The 18,451-nt window shown below is 37.2% G+C and overlaps 3 protein-coding genes across 3 annotated transcripts; 1 reads left to right on the forward strand and 2 right to left on the reverse strand.

Moving 5' to 3' along the window:
• Positions 1-1,080: 1,080 nt before the first annotated feature.
• On the reverse strand, positions 1,081-10,165 carry LOC114251590 (2-phosphoxylose phosphatase 1). The gene is made up of 7 exons (XM_028185919.2): positions 9,820-10,165; positions 9,482-9,631; positions 8,335-8,473; positions 7,460-7,623; positions 6,393-6,467; positions 5,527-5,701; positions 1,081-4,253 (listed from the first exon to the last, which is right to left on the reverse strand). Exons 1-7 carry the CDS (start codon positions 9,938-9,940, stop codon positions 3,086-3,088), a joined length of 1,992 nt encoding a protein of 663 aa, XP_028041720.2. The 5' UTR covers positions 9,941-10,165; the 3' UTR covers positions 1,081-3,085.
• Positions 10,166-13,579: 3,414 nt separating this feature from the next.
• LOC114251043 (DNA repair protein Ku80) lies at positions 13,580-16,763 on the forward strand. Its single transcript, XM_028185221.2, has 3 exons — positions 13,580-14,248; positions 14,352-14,507; positions 14,753-16,763. Exons 1-3 carry the CDS (start codon positions 13,949-13,951, stop codon positions 16,409-16,411), a joined length of 2,115 nt encoding a protein of 704 aa, XP_028041022.2. The 5' UTR covers positions 13,580-13,948; the 3' UTR covers positions 16,412-16,763.
• LOC149503247 (uncharacterized) lies at positions 16,652-17,471 on the reverse strand. Its single transcript, XM_089736999.1, has one exon. It carries the CDS (start codon positions 17,371-17,373, stop codon positions 16,873-16,875), a length of 501 nt encoding a protein of 166 aa, XP_089593125.1. The 5' UTR covers positions 17,374-17,471; the 3' UTR covers positions 16,652-16,872.
• Between the last annotated feature and the right edge of the window lie 980 nt (positions 17,472-18,451).

Genomic DNA, 18,451 nt, shown 5'->3' on the forward strand with positions numbered 1-18,451 from the left:
AAGACTAGTATAGCACTGAGTAGAACTAAAAGTGGTCCAGATTTTAAATCAAATGACATCAGCATTCGAATACCAAGGACGGCTGTATTAAAATCATAAAACAAAACAGATTCATAATGAATTGGTTATTCACCTAAATACGAACAATCACAATATTGAAGTGAATTACATTAATACACACCTGTACAAATATTATGTTTACAACTCAAATACCAGTTTACTGAAGTTATCATCGGTTTTGTTGTTTTTGATTTTCTTTAAGCAATTTTACACGGAATTATTTTTGTGGAAATGATAATAAATCTGGATCTACTATTAGGCAATTTAAATTATTGCATAAGGTCATAATGATCAAAAATATATTCAACTGTTGTTTCATATTCATACGCTTGTTCGAGTATATTAAACAGAAGAAACACACGTCATTTCGGATCCTCCCGGTCCACTAACGTTGCTTCTAGGTACCCCAAGCACCGGTCATCGTCCTTGTCGTATCCGTCGCTTGCGACGAAGAGCTCGGCGAGTAAATTAACCCACAGACACAGCCCACTGAGTTTCTCGCCGGATCTTCTCAGTGGGTCCCGTTTCCGATCCGGTGGTAGATTCTGCAAAGCACGGCTCATGCTAGGGTTCGTGTTAGCAACAACATCAGATTTGAGTTTCGTGAGCTCACCTACTCGCCCGGTTACGCTGATATGGTCTCTCAAGACCATCAGCTTAGGTTTAAAGAAAAAAGGAGAAACAGGTGTGAGACTCTGGTAATCTCAAACTTCTGCTAATGTTTTATCTTTCTTTAGTGTTTATTGCCATAGTATAATGTATGACGTTTTAATAATTCTATGCCAACTTTGCCAATATTTCAGAAGACAGCTAAACAATTATGTCGTTGTTTAGCATGTGCTATTATTAAAGTTATTATTTATTTTTCAACTAAGTATAAGTTACGGAGGTTGAGTGAGCATTTCGACCAAAGTTGGTGAAACTTGTTGATGAAATCTTGTGTGTTAATCAAGATCAAATATTCAAAATGAAAAATACGGACTGGCTTTTTTTAAATTAAAATATAAAATAAAAAACAAATTACTTTGTCAATAAGTACTATAATATCTTTTCGTTTTATCACTGACACATGAAAATATCACGCAATAGAAACTCTTTATGTGATATTTTTACAAATAACACAAATACAAAATTAATATATTGTGTACAATAATCGTTCCACACATTCGGGAACTTTGTTAATTTTAGTACATAAATCATTATTAACTGATGACCAAAAACATAATGAATAACAAAGTAACATCTGACCAGAATAATAGTAATTATTAGTGTAGAGACCACGAATCGCAAATAACTTTTAATATGGCAACAAAGTATTGTATGTGCAGTCTTTTCAATTACAGTCAAATTTACAGAATATATATTTTTAACTAAACTAGATCATTAAATATAACATTTTAATTATATTATTACGTAAAACTATAAAAATCACGAGTGGACAAAATTAATACATAATCTAATTAAGTAACAATAAATCTAAAGAGATTTTGGGTTTAGTTGAGATCTAATTCGTCCAAAGTATAAATAAAACTCTTGTCTATTACAGTGCTTCATATGGCTTCATTATCTCTTTGGTATTCGCAAATCGTTTAGTTTATATGAGGTTTAAATAGAGAAACCGATCCTCAAGAAAAGGAAATAATAATTGCATATACACTGATCGCTTTCATGACTCGGCAATGTAAAGCAACCAGAAGTTTATTTGTGTTACATTACGTGTTATTATTAACACGAGTACTATTATTTTTATGTTGGGTTGAAATAACGGTTCTCTTTCATCTAAGACATGTATTATAAAAACTGAGAATCAAATTGTCACATGACATCTGATGATTCTTAAAGGACTATTGCACAAACAAAATTAGGATTACATATTTGAAAATATTGTAGAATATTTTTTATAGTAGTGTAGGTACACATGTATTATAAAAATTGAGATTCAAATTGTCACATGACATCTAATGATTCCTATAGGAATATTGCACAAACAAAATTAGGAACATTCGAAAATATTGTAGAATATTTTCTTTAGTAGTGTAGGTAGATAACTATAACTAAACATACAGAGAAACCTTTACTTATATCGATATATGGCCTCGTCTGAAAGGTAATGTAATTTAAACTATTTTTTTTTAATGATTTGTACACCACTGATACGCGTTGACCGTGCTAATAACAATGTTTACTGGCTGCCAACCGTGAGTGGCCGTGAGCTTCGTTTTAGTTGAATATTAATTCTAGCAAACAATAAAAGTTCATATAGCAATAACAATATTAGCAAGCTGGTTTCTAAATGAGAATTTTCGATATCAATGCGTTAGGGCACATATTAATTCATTTATTAAATTCGGATAATAGTATAAATTGCGATATCGACAATTTCATACTTATTGACATAATTTCATACTTTCAAGTATCAAAGACAAATTCCGATTATGGCTGACACCACTAATGTCCGCACGATGGATTATTTTTCTTTCTAGTCGTAGCATTATATATCCCTTTTATAAATATATAAACATATAATATGTATTTTTAAGATATGTATTTTATTTGACACATTCAGTATTCCATTCTCAAACTGCACACGGCTTAATAGTATCTAGACGCAATAAATAAATAATTTATTTACTAATTATGTTTAATTTTCTGAAACCATCATCACACAAGGTCACTGACCCCGTGCATCAGCTGTTTTTATTTTGTCTACTAATTTAACGAAATGTTTCGACGTAATTTTAACCGACTTCAACACGTCGGATTCACTTGAAGAATTCACACAGATTTCAAGAAAGGGTAAAGATCAGATAATTACATTAAAAAAAAAAGTATGTATTTATTTAACCATGATTTTATGCTTTTAGAGCTATATTCTTATCGGCAACGACTCCATTATACCCGGTACTTTAATAATCACTTTGACGGGTCAAACGCCGCGATCGACTCACGCCGAAATTCGTTAGATACCAAAATATGATATTTTTCTATTGGTGATCGAATTCCATTACCGCTCGCGTATATTCATTCATCCACGCTTGTTACCGGCCGTGGCGCACGCATCCTTGAAGTTACTAACATTAAAAACACTAAAATAATCGTCGTGTATAAACCTTACGATGCTCTCGATCGGACACAGAAATGTATTGTAAATTTTCAAGTCATCTATCGGATCGACTACCCTCATAACGACGTTGTGTTTCGTGTTGCAAAAACTAAGTTTGTTCGTCACATCCTCGCCGTTGAAGACGACCCGGAAGTAGAAGTCCCGGGCCACGGCCTTTCTCTTCGCGTATTTAACCTCATCGCGCAGATCCTTCTTCCTGTACACTTCAAATATCAATCTCGAGGCGTACTGTATGTTGTAATATTGGTAATTGCTCAAGCCGAGGGCCAAGACGAGCGCCTGTAAAGTCTTATCGTGACCGGAGTATATCACGAACCTGGGCTTGTTCTCCGATATCATGCGTATCATGTTCTGGACTATGTTGTGCAGCAGACCGTACGATACAAGCAAGCCCCGTTTCCGATTGTGAATATTCTTGATCTCCTGCCGGTAGCTCCACTCCAAGTACGCGAACAACGAGAGAACGTGCTCTTTTTTGATGCAGAAGTCTTCGGTTTCGGGCGTCGGCTCCTTGTAGTCTTCGTCGAAGTCCGCATCGATTCTAGCGTCGTTCGGAAAATTAAAATCCGCGTCCAAATTCTTCTTCACTATGACTACGTCATCGTACGTGTCGCCGGTATCCAAATATCTCTGCTGGTAATACAACAACTTCTCCCTCTCCATTTGGGCATCAAAATCTAAGGGCGCTTTCTTATCTTTCAGGTCATAGTATTTTCCGATCACTTCTCTGGCTTTCCTACCCACATCTCCGTTTAAATCCACCTGATTGTTTATATAATCTAGTTCCATATTCAAAGTGTCGATGTCGACATCTAAGAGGTTTCTGGTTCCTGTTTTGCTTTCGTGGAGTCTGTGCCTTTTGTCTATGGTCAGTTTTGGTTTTTCGTGATTGGCTTTGTGAGTGCACGGCAAAGGGACATCGTGGCACATATAGGCAAGAAGGGCATCCCGTACGACATCCGCGTCTGTACGTTCTTGCGTCTCGAATAACACATTAGATAACTTGCTGACCAGCTCTTTGATTGCGGGATGAGACTCTAAGCGATTCCTTGCTTGATTGTTGATTTTTCTGCAAATGTGACGGAATTTTCTAGATTTATGACCGTGTTTGAACCGAACTAGCAATCGAAGCCGCATACCTTAGTTCTGCCAACTTTCCACTATGGACTACTCAAAGCGCTCAACCTATTCCAGTAGACTCTCACCGCAGACTTTTAGCAGCAATTTTTAATCTTAGGACAACACTATTTTGTGGCACAAGAACCATTCTCATTGCTGTTTATTTATATATGTTGCATGTTCTTCTGAAATTAACAATTGCTACTCAAAGTCCGTCAGTCAGAGAAAATAAGCTGAGGCTAACGCGGCAAAAAAACAAAATTTCTAATATAGGGATAGCTAACAATAACAAGATCTAGAAGTATCCATATTATCAGAAATCGTCAAATTTTTAAAGCAAAAAGAATCCAGTCTTGTCAGCCCAGACTTCAGCACCGGTAGTAAAGAGAAACGGTCTTACTGGTCTTGTGAGTCTCCACGAGTAGGTCCCACCACCCTTCCTATTTCTGCCGTGTACCAGCAAAACGTTTCGGTTCGAAGGGTAGAGCGTTGTAAAACTGAGACTTACAACTCATGTCTTCAGGTAGGTGGTGGAATTTACGTTGTTGGTATCTATTGGCTACGGTGACCTCTTAACATCATTGTGCTTAGTGCGAGTTTTTTTACTTTCTCGATAGCGTACAACTTACCTCAAATTTGTATAGAGTTGGAACAGCGCCCCTAGCGGTAAACGTAGGCAAACGTTTCAAATCCATACAAAATTTAAGTTTTTTTCGAGTTTTTTAACGTACTCGATAGCGTAAAAGTTAGCTCATATTTGTATGGAATGGGATCGTTTGCGTACGATTGCCGCTAGGGGCGCTGTTCCAGCTACATACAAAATTGGGTTAACTTTTACGCTATCGATAACGTTAAAAAACTCATACTAAGGACACAGGTCTTAAGGTCGTCCACCCATGTAAGCAAAAAACAATTAACGATCAATCTCATAAAGGGTGGATGCACATGTTTTTTTTTTCTTTATTCCTTAGATAGGTGGACGAGCTCACAGTCCATCTGGTGTTAAGTGGTTACTGGAGCCCATAGACATCTATAACGTAAATACGCCACCCACCTTGAAAAATGAGTTCTAAGGTCTCAGTATAGTTACAACGGCTGACCCACCCTTCAAACCGAAACGCATGCTTCACGGCAGAAATAGGCGGGGTGGTAGTGCCTACCCGTGCGGACTCTCAAGATGTCCTACCACCAGAACAAAATGTCAAAGCGTATGTGTTCCATACTTGTCGATGGCGTGATGAGCGGGACAGGCGCAGTCCCTGAAGCAGAAGGAGACGCTGTGCGCCTCCCGACAGGCGGCCAGCCGCGCCCCCGCCCCGCCCCGCGCCGCCCCCCACCACGCCCCCGACAGCGACAGGAACGTGCGGCGATAGCGGGTGCTGTACGACACCGCCACACCTATACAACAATTTTACTGCTGAACTAAAAAACTGTAGAATAGGAATTGCAGTGCATAAAATAAAACTTCCACTGTTCCGAAATCTCCTGTTCTAATAATAGTTAATAACTAGCACTTTTATTACGTCTTGCTCATTTTTCAACCGTCTTCGCCATCTTCTAATTCTCTGACATTCTATCTGTCATTCTTTTCTCCCTTTCTTTCCGTTTTCTCTCACTCACTTAACGTTCCGTTCCACACTCTTTTCATACGTTCCGTTCTTAATTTAGCACGCCAGGTTTTATTTTTTTCTTGTAGGCGGCCGAGCATACCGTCCACCTGATGGTGAGTGGTTACTGTCGCCCAGACTTCAGCAATGCCAGGTTCAGAACCAAACCGCTGCCTACCGTTAAGTACTCTCAAAAAAATCCTCGGAGCACTCCCCGTGGAACATACGGTACAAACTACAGAGACAAAGTCCCTCCGCAGACCCAGAGGTTCCAAACGATCGGTGAGAATGAGATTATCGACAATCCGAACGGCCCTCTTCTATATGAATAAGACAGAATACTTCTAGTGTTTTCGCTTCGGCCGCCTGTGAATTGCACACATTGTTTTTACGAGTCAAACCTTATAACATTATTTAATACTAACAAAGCATAAAATGAATTACCAATTAATGTTGAATTCGATAACAAAACTAAAATTTACCTGTGTCCTTTTTTCCCTGTGGATCAATATTGTCTAATCCTAATTTATCTGCATACGCTGCCCTCAGAATGTTACCTGAAAAAAATATTATCCTCAATTTATTAAGTAATTTCCTCAGCGGGGTAATCGCAAAAATTTACTGAACCTCAGACGACTTGTTGGACAAAACCAAATGTTCAGTTTTAAAATTCCTCCACTTTCATTCTCGACGTCTAAAAAATGACCAGTACGCTCCATGTTTAAGTCACAACAAACACTAAATTAGTATTATATAGTAAATAACGTATCACTCAAGAGTCATTTCCGTGTCAATTCCTAAAGGTATATTCCGAGTACGAGCATATAAGCTCACAGACTTAATTTGTTTGAGGAATTGTTAACACTAGCCCTAAGCAGGAGCAGTGCTTGTCTAAATCTACTACCGGATCGGAATTGGGGTGGGTGGCGCATTTACGTCGTAGATGTCTATGGGCTCCAGTAACCACTTAATACCAAGTGGACTGTGAACTCGTCCACCCATCTAAGCAATAAATAAAAATTGAACTATGTATACGTAATGTGACCATACGTGCCGCTTTGGCCGGGATTGTCCCGCTTTCAGGCTGTCCGTCCCCTGGCTGTCCCCAACGAAAACAAAAATGTCCCGCTTTCATTTATCTGTTGTGAATGTGTTTATTAGAAACTTACCGAATACTTACTTATACCAAATCCTTATTGCATTACAAAATACATACTAAAGTAACTCTAATTTTGCTGTTGAAAAGTAGTTTTTTGTTGCGAAATTATTTATAAATATTATTTTAAGGGCAAGTTGGTGTAAGAATTAAGATGTCAGTGAGGGTAAGATGATCATAATAAATTATTTCAAGTCATTTTTTAAACCATAATATAAATATAAATATTACATCTTACCCCGACGTACACTATATATTTATGCCTACGAAATTCCGTAGGCGTCCCGCTTTGACACAAAAAAAATGGTCACGTTAGTCAAAGCAGATGCCCCCATACAAAGTTATAGAAACTTGTGGATGCAAATCCGACGTCCGGTAAGTCCTTCAACTCACCCACAGTTATCATTTGCAGGAGTCCCCTTGGCGTCAACTGTCCCAGGGCACAGCTGGTCCCGGCTGCCCGAGTCGGCAGTGACGGGAAATTGTGAAAAGGACCGGTTGAGGTCACCCACCAAGCCCGACCTGACGCGCTTGCGTTAGCTACATACTCTTCGTAACTACGATCAAATGAGAATGAGGGAACTATATATTATTTTTTATTGCTTAGATGAATGGACAAGCTCACCTGGTGTTAAGTGGTAACAGGAGCCCATAGACATCTACAACTTAAATGCGCCACCCACCTTGAGACATAAGTTCTAAGGTCTCAGTATAGTTAACACGGCTGCCCCACACTTCGAGCCGAAACGCATTACTGCTTCACGGCAGAAATAGGCGGGGTGGTGGTACCTACCCGTGCGGACTCACAAGAGGACCTACCACCAGTAATTACGCAAATTATAATTTTGCGGGGTTAATGATTTTTATTACACGATGTTATTACTTCATCGTGGAAGTCAACAGTGAGCATTTGTTAAGTACATACGTATTTCATTATAAAAATTGATTTAGAAAGATTTTGAACACCAGTGTATAGCTAGATACTAACGCCTCGGACGTCTATACACATAAAAAAAATTGGCAGACGTTGGGTGTACCCTTGGCATTGCTGATGTTCATGAGTGATGATAACCATTCATCATCAGGAAAGCCGTGTTCGTTCTATCTACAATGGAAATATTTTTTTGTTGTTGTTGCTTGGTTGGGTCGGAGGCGCATTTACGTTGTAGATGTCTATGGGCTCCAGTAACCACTTAACGCCAGGTGGGCTGTGAGCTAGTCCACCTACCTAAGCAATAAAAATAAATACATTTTTTTCTATATCAAACCTTTTCAACAGTGGCGAAACAATTGACGAATCACAAGGTAATTTATCACCTCCTTTGAGATGTGTTAGTGGACCCCTATCTCCATGCCTGGTGATCACGAGCACACCATGCAACAACCAAGCATCCTCATCTACTGCACCTGAATTAATATGTTTAATTGTTATAAAGTACAGTATAATAAATAGACAAGCAAATACAGCAAAAACAATATGCCCAAATTCAGCCCATTTTCTGTATAATGTGGCAAAATTTTACATGGTTTTAATTTTTTTAAATCATTATTTCCCATATTCTGAATTCTGTGATCTAACTATGATGAAAACTAAATGCAAAACGGAACATGAGATTAAAATTTAAATATTTTCAGTGTGTCAAGATGGGAAAACCAAAAATAATGTATTTAAACTTAGAAAATATTGACATCATAAAAAGAAAACAAAAAATATTGACATCATAAAAAGAAAACAATTTACTTATCATATCAAAAAGCAAAGTTTATATTGGTATATTAAAATATATTTATATATATACACATATCAAATAAAAAACCTGGTTCAAAACTATTACAGTGAAATATAGGTTTTTCAATATTTTTTAATAATAATATATATACTGATACTTTTGTATAGTTTCACAAGTTACAATGTTAAAGTTAATTTTAAACTATAATTATGTAACTAAGGTATAAGTATCATTTACACACAGTTATTAAAATGACAAATTATTGAATTGTCTACTGCTGACAGTCAGATACTTATCCTGAAAACAATACTTTCAGTACAAGCATATTTTGCCGATTTAAAAGAATAATGACATAATGACTACTACTTAATAATCTGCTTTTTATCTACAGATAGCATAGATTATTGTCACCTTATAGGCACCCAAGAAAAGAGTCAAGAAACCATTCATGAAGCTAGAATGTAATAAGATATATATCACTCGCTAAACTAAGATGACAAAATCTATAACAACAATTTTAATTGATTAATTAGTAAATATTTTCAGTTTATCAGTTATTCAGTATATTCATAAAATATCCAACATACTATATTTATTTGAAATAATAAAACTATTGAAACATTCTAATCACATTTTTTAAATTACATTTTATGACTTGATTAGTTTTATTGTTTGTTTTACTTACCTTCTGAACCTCTCACTATATTATCAGCTGGATTGCAAGCTCTCATATATATCTTTCTAAACTTAGTATCACTTTTTGATATGTATTGATCTTTATATATTTTCTTGGGTATGCTTATTTCTTCGCTCACTGACATGTATTTGTACATCACTAGAAATAATGAAATAATTTTTGCATTATATGAGTTTATCTGGTGTTGAGACCTGACTAGGCTAAAGTAGGGTTTCATACACGTATTCCCTGTGATTCGCCAGGCTGTTATCAGCGTATGATCTTCTGACCCATTTTTGTTTAATCAGAATATTAAGTTTTTTTTATCACACATTTAAAGTATTTACCCGTTATGAGAACAAAAATCCAGAGACTCATGCCGAGGTAACAATAAAAAGCTCTGTGATGAAATGAAAGCTTCATCATTTCACTCATTATTCTGTTTTTATTCGTGAGCACAGGCGGCATTTTTAGCTACTGCCCACTCACATTACTGCTTATAGAATTTCAATGTATATTGTATTTCTTTTTAGCACTATGGAAAAGGTAGGTACTCATTTTTGAAGACACAAATTTTCTGTTGCGAAGAAAAGAAATAAAGCAAACTCTGTAAGCAAAAATATGAGTTTGCAAACAACTCTGACTAAATTATATCACTTATTTTTAAATTGTCTCTATTTCTGTGAAATTGACAACTGTCACTGTCTGAGCGAGTGGAGGGCTTAAATCGGATATGCAAACGTATCATAGCACACAATTTTTTTTTCCCTAAAAAACAAAATGTTCTTTTGCTGTACGAAACATGTTTTGACAGTCCGCAACCATGCCGCGTTTATTCTGACTGGTTATTTCTGACTGGTGGTAGGATCTCTTGGGAGTCCAAGCGGGTAGATACCACCACCCCACCTATTTCTGCCGTGAAGCAGTAATGCGTTTCGGTTTGAAGGGTGGGGCAGCCGTTGTAACTATACCGAGGCCTTAGAACTGATATTTCAAGGTGGGTGGCGCATTTACGTCGTAGATGTCTACGGGCTCCAGTAACCACTTAACACCAGGTGGGCTGTGAGCTCGTCTACCCATCTAAGCAATAAAAAAAGGGATAGTTTTTGTCATCAGGGGTTAGGATATTGAAGAACTAAATTTTAAATCTTGATACGAATTCCCTGTTGCAAGAAATCTTAATGTTACAACCAATTTAACGGCCGTCTGGTGTAGTGGTAAGTGTCATGGTCACTACACAAGGGGGTCGCGGGTTCGAATCCCGCCAAGGGAAGATATTTCTATGATAAATATAAATGTCTTTTCCAGGGTTATAGATGTATATTAAATATGTGTATGTGTATAATAAAAATCTTACATTTATTTCCGTTATCTGGTACCTGTAACACAAGTTCATTACGAACTTATCACGGGACCAGTTAACGTGGCATGACTGTTTCTTCTGGACTTATACTATCGTAGGATTAGTTAAGTAATAGTTATACAATAGATATATAATAGACTATCGTAGGATATTATCCTGCTTTTGAATAAACGGTGTCACATGGTTTAATATTGGATCAAACGAGATCGAATCCATTTATAGATAATTTTTTAAGTCTGCTGGTTCTAAATCACTCATAATGTTCATATTTGCTAACATTCCGCACAGCAATAAATATTTCCTCACCGATATTCTTGTTTTTTTTTTGAGAAATTGAAACAAACGAAAAATGTGAGCCGTCACGGGCGCCTCGCAGATGTGGAACATCGACATTATTTTGTAAAAGTAATATGCAGAAAAGAACAGATTGTGATAGGAGCTAAATATGTCATAATGATAAAATAAAATATTACGAAAAAATAATTTGTTTTCAAGTAAAACACAGGTTATGTGTACTGTAGTAAACCACACTGTATACACTACGGAGTATACACTATAGGTATCCGAGCTCAGTGTAGCGAGAGAGATGGCTTAACGCCGGATCGAGTGAGAAAGAATCGCACAGTCGATTGCGCATGGCGACGCGTCGCCACGGCATGCGTCGCCACGCCAGAAATCGGTTTTACGTGCGGCTATAGATGTTTCACATCAAAAACAAGAACAAAATAAAACAAAAAAATTGTTGTTGTCTAGACAATACTGGGGCCATCCTCTTGCGCAGATGACACGTCTTACTTCGTTGCGTTTAAACTGACAATTAATTCAGTAACTGAATTTAGAACAGTGTAATCAGAAGCTTCTAAATTTGCTTCTGAATTCAGTCGACTAAATTCAGCTAAATGTAATAAGCCTTTTATATGACTTACGCGAGTATGGTGTTCGCTCACGTGGCCCGCACACACGTAGACACCCTCCAATCCGTACAGTCCCGTTTTTGCAGGTTAGCCGTCTGAGGAGATTGGGTTCTGTAGGTGAGGGGCTATTTAAAAAGACTCTACTTCATGGTTTTTTTTTTTTTTTTTTTATTGCTTAGATGTGTGGACGAGCTCCTAGCCCACCTGGTGTTAAGTGGTTACTGGAGCCCATAGACATCTACAACGTAAATGCGCCACACACCTTGAGATATAGTTCTAAGGTCTCAGTATAGTCACAACGGCTGCCCCACCCTTCAAACCGAAACGCATTACTGCTTCACGGCAGAAATAGGCAGGGCGGTGGTACCTACCCGTGCGGACTCACAAGAGGTCCTACCACCAGTAATTACGCAAATTATAATTTTGCGGGTTTGATTTTTATTGCACGATGTATTCCTTCACCGTGGAAGTCAATCGTGAACATTTGCTGAGTACATATTTCATTAGAAAAATTGGTACCCGCCAGCGGGATTCGAACACCGGTGCATCGCTCGATACGAATGCACCGGACGTCTTATCCTTTAGGCCACGACGACTTCTAAATATATTATAATTCTAAATATTATATTATTTTACAATTATTCTAAATATTATATTATTTATTATATTACTTCTAAATATATATTATCTTAATATATTATATTGCAAATACTTTGTACATTAGTACACCATTACAATATTTTATTTTTATAAACTCTAAGATGTTGCTCTGACCGTGTCTAGATGAGAAGTCAATTGTCTTCGCTGACGAGAAGACAATCATCTGTTTTAAACATTTAAATAAACATTCGAATATTCGAAACTGTAATCTAACATGTGTCAAGTGCTGCCTGCCATTGCTTCCATATTCAAATTCCAACACCACTGACTATTCTCCGAATCCTGATCACGCAGGAGCCAGTCACTGTCGACGCCCCAGACACTTCTTTGTGGATCAATCAGATCCATATCCTTTGCATTTGACGCCTTCAGCTCTAATACTACGTGCCGGCTTAGGGACCCCGATAACCGTACTCGTCGATTTGTTTTATTGCCCTTGTAGGCTGACGAGCATACGGCCCACCTGATGGTGAGTGGTTGCCGTCACCCATGGACTTCAGCAATGCCAGGGGCAGAGCCAAGCCGCTGTCTACCGCTTAATACTCTCCACAAAGCCTCGTTTCAAGAAGGACATGTCATAGCGCTCGGGAAACACCGTGGAAGGGAGCTCATTCCATAGCCGGATGGTACGTGGCAAAAAAGAACTCAACAAAGAGGTCGACATGCAACCTAACCCATGCATCAGCCAGCTGAGTTTCTCGCCGGATCTTCTGATCGGGTCACGATTCCGATCCAGTAGTAGATTCATTCGCGAAGCAGTTGCTCTTGAGTTGTTAGGTCTCCTTCAGAGGCATTCGGGTAGCTATTAGCAAATTTCACCTCTCCTGGCTGAGATTTTACTCGCCCACCCGTCCTCGTGAAACGGGAAAGGCTTCCAGACCACCAGTAATCCTTCAATCATAAAAAAAGATACATGTTTTGCTTTACGAAATTTATAAATCTAGAATTTATGGAACTAAAATTAATTTCAAAATAGTTAGCGAATGAAGTTAATTTGAGTGAGTTAAGATTAAATAGTACGAAGTATGTATTGGTTGGATGAGATGAATTAAAGCATCTCAATAAAATGGTAGCAATTGAGATTACATATACAGGGTGTCCCTAAAATTTGTGTCAAACTGAAGTTCAAAGGTAGACCATCACTAGGGCTATCCGAATTACTCCCATGTATGTTCCGTGATAGTTTTCGAGTTATGATTTATGATAGAGTGAATTGTCAATACTTTGAAGTTCCCGCAATTGATCAAAGCGTTCATTTTTGAAGATGAAGCTTCGCGACAGCAGCGCTGCGTCTGTGGGACTTCTTTCGTGGCGCGGACTCTACCTACTTGTTGGATCTTGTTTTGACAGATATTGACTTGTTTTGAATCCAAACATGTTTACTTGACCGTTCGTACTTCGTTGCTCATGCTTCAACTCAGTCAAACTCTGTAGTCTGTAGCTAAATCCTAAAAAAATTCTTTGCTCGTTCTTGATCAGTGAATTTCACAAGCTTGAAAGTTTCACTGTTGTGTATTCAAGTTATATCACTACTACAAAATGCCTCCTAAAATAGATCAGGGCTTGATAATAATTTTGGATAATGGAAGAAACGTTGCAAATGCCGATGAAAAAGACAAAAAAAGCTTTTATGATATGGCGCGTGAATGTGCCGCTCGGATTATTGAAACCAAAATTCTCAGTCAAGCTAAGAACAGTTATGTGGGTGTAATTCTGCTCGGATCGAAGAATACGAAGAACAGCGTAGCTGAACAAGCTCCTGGAGAGTTCAAACATATAGAATTGTTATCCGCCCTGCAAACACCTACTTGGCAAATGATTAGGGAACTACCGGAGTCGGTGAGTAGTTTTCGTTATGATTGTTGAAATCACTACATGTAATTGTCGTTTTATTTCTAAAGACTGAATAATTGCGTTCCAAATGTAAAACAAACTTTTCCAGCCCAGCAAGTCTAAAGGCGATTGGATGGATGCTCTAATTGTAGCAGCTGATCATTTCAAAAATGGTGTCTACGGCGTAAAGATAATTAAAACAAAGATAATTCTTCTAACCAACTTTTGCACTTTAACGAAATATGATCATGATGAAATACAACAGGTAAGTTTCCACACATGTTGTTTGTTTATGATTCTAAGGCCCCCAGGTGAAGCAAATGACATCAATAGTATTTTTCCATTACAATCAATCTTGGGCTTACCTATTACTTCAGTAGATAATAGTACTACTGCAAGAAGTCAGGTATATTAATTGCTAAACGTAATATCATGCAAGATCCTTTAACCAAATTTTATGTTTTACAAAGAAGGACAAATAATTGAGATTGGCCTATTATGTATTTTAAGGTCCTGAATGGTTTCAAGGCTGACAACCTAGAAGTCAATGTTATAGGACCTAACCTTTATGATGAAGGAAACATCAAAAACAATGACTTTGAACTTGCAAGGCTGTTTGTTGAAGAAACCAAAGGTGCTGCTGAGCCTTTTGGATCGGCAATGAGTTTTTTACTATTTCATCAAAGAAAATCAGTGAATTCTGTTGCTTGGAATTCTGACCTAAGTATAGGTCCTGACTTGAAAATACCCATTTCATCCTACATCAAAATTGATGATAAGCCTGTCGTTGGCAAGTGGACAAAGAAGGTTAAAGATCCTGTGACATCAAAACCAAGTAAAGAGGAAGCAATAAAAAAAGAAAGAATATTTTATAATGCAGAGAACCACAGTAAAGTAAAATCAGATTCAAGAACGAAAGGATATCAATATGGGCAACAGATAATACCATTTACTCAAAATGAAGAAACTGAACTCTATGCTTCTGGTGAAAAAGGTTTGACAGTTTATGGTTTCACACATAAAGAGAATATACAGTGGCAGTGCTTGACTGATGTGGGATTAAGTTACGTTTTTGGGAGAAAAGGTGATGTTAAAGCTCAACAAGCTGTCAAATGTTTGGTTGAATGTCTACTTGAACTCAACTTAGTTGGTGTAGCAAGGAGAGTTTGTATCAGTAACTATGCACCAAAAATGTACGCTCTAATACCAAATGTAGACAATGAAAACGGAATATGTTTGTCTATGATACAATTGTGTTACAAAGAAAATATTAAACACATGGTTTTTCCTCCAACAAATTTAAAAAAATATTCCTGCACAGATGCACAAGTTAATGCTTTCAAAGAACTGATTGAAGCTATGGATTTGACTAAAGCTTATGATGATACATATGATGACACTGAAGCATTTCCTATTGGTGAAACAGTGAGTCCTACCGCACAATATATATTAGACTGTATTGCATTTCGAAGTCTGAATCCAGCAGCACCACTACCACCACCAAGAGATGAGATAATGACATTATTCAAAGTACCTCCACTAGTTGAAATGAGATCTCGAGGAGCACTGGAAAAGATTGAAAAGCTATTTCCACTGAATAAAATTGAACCAAGACCAAAAAAGAACAAGCAGCAACAAGAAAGTCCCCAAACCTTAACAGTATTACCAGTCACCAAAAAAGCAGAAAATGAACCATTTGAGATACCAAAGATTTCATTATTCATGGATAAAAATTCAACAGAAACTACTAGTATAGGTACTATGAATCCCATTGATGATTATAAAGCTCTTACAAACAAAGGCAAAAGTTTGTCTAATTTGGCTACAGAAATGACAGAAAGTATACAAAGTTTACTGTATTACAATTTGCACGATGATTCCAAAAAAGCTGTAAATGCCATGAAGTTCTTTAGGAATGAATGTATTAAGTCAGATCCATCAATTTACAATAATTGGCTTCAAAAACTTAAAATGTCTCTGAATCACGAAAAGAATACAAAGGTATTGGAAGTCATAAATGAAAATGAGTTGAATGTAATATTAAAGTCTGAAAGCAGTTTGAGTACATATGAGAATGAAGACAGTCAGATATATGAGAATGACACGATTCCTAACACTTTGCCCGTTGTAATAGATCCTGAAGTGGATGCTTTATTTGATGAAATGTAAACAAATATGAATCAAGTTAGCAGTTAGCAAATATTAAAAGAAAATAAAATAATAATTTAATGTGATATTTTAGCTTTAGACAATTCAAAATTATGCCCCCTGAAGTCTAGTATTAACTAATGCAATTTCAAACTAAACTTGAAAGTGTGCAATGGTATTTTTCCATCCAACTTAAGATATTAGTTTTTGAAGACAGAAAATGTAATGAGCAACATGGGAAGTTTAATACAAACAAACATAAAATGTCATCTTATCTATTTATTAATATTATGTTATGTAATGGTTCACAATGTTTACCCAATTTATTGTTAAAACCTTTTCTATAAAACAATAAATGTTTATTTTTACTAAACTTTCTTTTTTAATGACAATGGTCCTTATCATTGAGTTCATATTCTTATTCTAATAAATTTAACACAATACATCAAATCTCTTATAAATTCATTTTGTTAATAAAGTGATCATTGTACTCCTGTAGGATTTATTTTGTTTTGTGAGTGAAGCAACTCTAGAAACTCTTGAAGGGACAAATCCTCTTGGCAGTCTGTGTCCAAATCATGTTCCAGCTGTGCTTCCATAGAGTTAGCCTCTGGACTCAATACGATATTTTCATCTAGAACGACGTGATTTAGTCGCGATTTTAAGCTTTGTAATATTTCTTCAAGTTCCATACATTTGTTTCTGATCGAAGCTCCCAGATCTGATGCAGGGTCGATGTCGTCTATCGTAGCGTTCTCCGAAAAAGAATTTGCAGGTGTCCGCGTCCGAGGAGGCTGTATCATGTTGAACAAATTATCGGGAACTCCATTACCGTTTCTCAAAGGAGGAGATCTTGACTCTGTAAACTCTGCTAGTATTTCGTCGATAATATCTTCAGCGTTCTGTCTCGGATCCACGACATCTTCAGAAGTATCGATACCACTCTCGTTATTTACTAATTTGTTATTCGAATCGAGCTTCATTTTCTTAACAGTTACCCACGTAAATATCGATTTGTTATCAAAATAAATATTGGAATGGACGAAAAGTCAGATGATTTTTGTGAGGCCATAGATTATATGAGGAATACCACAGGGCACAGACTAAATAGATACTCTGTTTCGAAAAATGTGATTACACGCGTTTGTAATCAATCGGAACTTGTTTTATTTTGATAATTTAAATTTTCAGGTTTTAATATTTGATAATGTGAACATTATAAAATTGCCCGCATTTAATAATTTTCAATGTCTATAATATAGTGGCTCAGCATTCCTGAAAGTGCAAAACAGAAAATAAAACAAAGTGGTGGGAATTTCAGTCTCGGGTTATTCCGGTTTCACCAGAACCTTCCATTTTGTCTTAATTTCATCCAAATTAATTTGGCGCAAATAGACATATTGTTATGATGCTACCGTTATAAGCTTTCGCTAGCTCAGTGTTAGATTGAGTATCGTTAGCTTTCGTTCGCGCGTTCGTTTTGTAGTGTTCACTCCGTACACGTCATTAATCTTGTGAGCCTTTTGTGCGGCATTGCTACTGCGACGAAACTTTTGTTTGTCATCACAGTCTGCGAAAAAAGACGCCTAGAGCATACCTATCTTTTTTCTTTATTGCCTTTGTAGGTAGACGAGAGCATACACAGCCCACCTGATGATAAGTGGTTATCGTCGCTGATGGACGTCAGCAATGCCAGGGGCAGAGCCAAGCCACTGCCTATCAAGAAGTACTCTCCGCAAGCCTCGTTTGAAGAAGGACATGTCATAGCGCTCGGGAAACACCGTGGAGGGGAGCTCATTCCATAGCCGGATGATACGTGGCAAAAAAGACCTCTGGAAAAGCACTGTGGATGACCGCAGTGGCTCCAGGTTGTATGGATGAACTTCTACTCCGAAGGCGGGCGGTGCGATGGTAAAAACGAGATGTCGGTATCATCTCGAACAATTCCTTAGAGCATTTTTTGTAAATAAAATTCATTTGAATTAAGAATTTATTGCTAGCCATATGTAAATTACTTTTCAAATGGACAATCTTGTAAAACGACAACTTCCTAGGTTAGGA

The sequence above is a fragment of the Bombyx mandarina genome, chromosome 03, assembly GCF_030267445.1.
Source record: "Bombyx mandarina strain Sakado chromosome 03, ASM3026744v2".
Classification (NCBI taxonomy): domain Eukaryota; kingdom Metazoa; phylum Arthropoda; class Insecta; order Lepidoptera; family Bombycidae; genus Bombyx; species Bombyx mandarina.

What these genes read in the sequence shown, in the direction of transcription:
- LOC114251590 (XM_028185919.2), bottom strand. Translation starts at nt 9,940, where the DNA reads ATGCCGCCTGTGCTCACGAATAAAAACAGAATAATGAGTGAAATGATG. An exon ending in ACAGGGAAAAAAGGACACAG is followed by an intron (nt 5,702 to 6,392) that starts GTAAATTTTAGT and finishes ATTGTTGTATAG; the next exon opens with GTGTGGCGGTGTCGTACAGC. An exon ending in GCTCATCACGCCATCGACAA is followed by an intron (nt 4,254 to 5,526) that starts GTATGGAACACA and finishes TCACATTTGCAG; the next exon opens with AAAAATCAACAATCAAGCAA.
- LOC149503247 (XM_089736999.1), bottom strand. Translation starts at nt 17,373, where the DNA reads ATGAAGCTCGATTCGAATAACAAATTAGTAAATAACGAGAGTGGTATC.
- LOC114251043 (XM_028185221.2), top strand. Translation starts at nt 13,949, where the DNA reads ATGCCTCCTAAAATAGATCAGGGCTTGATAATAATTTTGGATAATGGA. An exon ending in TTAGGGAACTACCGGAGTCG is followed by an intron (nt 14,249 to 14,351) that starts GTGAGTAGTTTT and finishes AAACTTTTCCAG; the next exon opens with CCCAGCAAGTCTAAAGGCGA. An exon ending in ATCATGATGAAATACAACAG is followed by an intron (nt 14,508 to 14,752) that starts GTAAGTTTCCAC and finishes ATGTATTTTAAG; the next exon opens with GTCCTGAATGGTTTCAAGGC.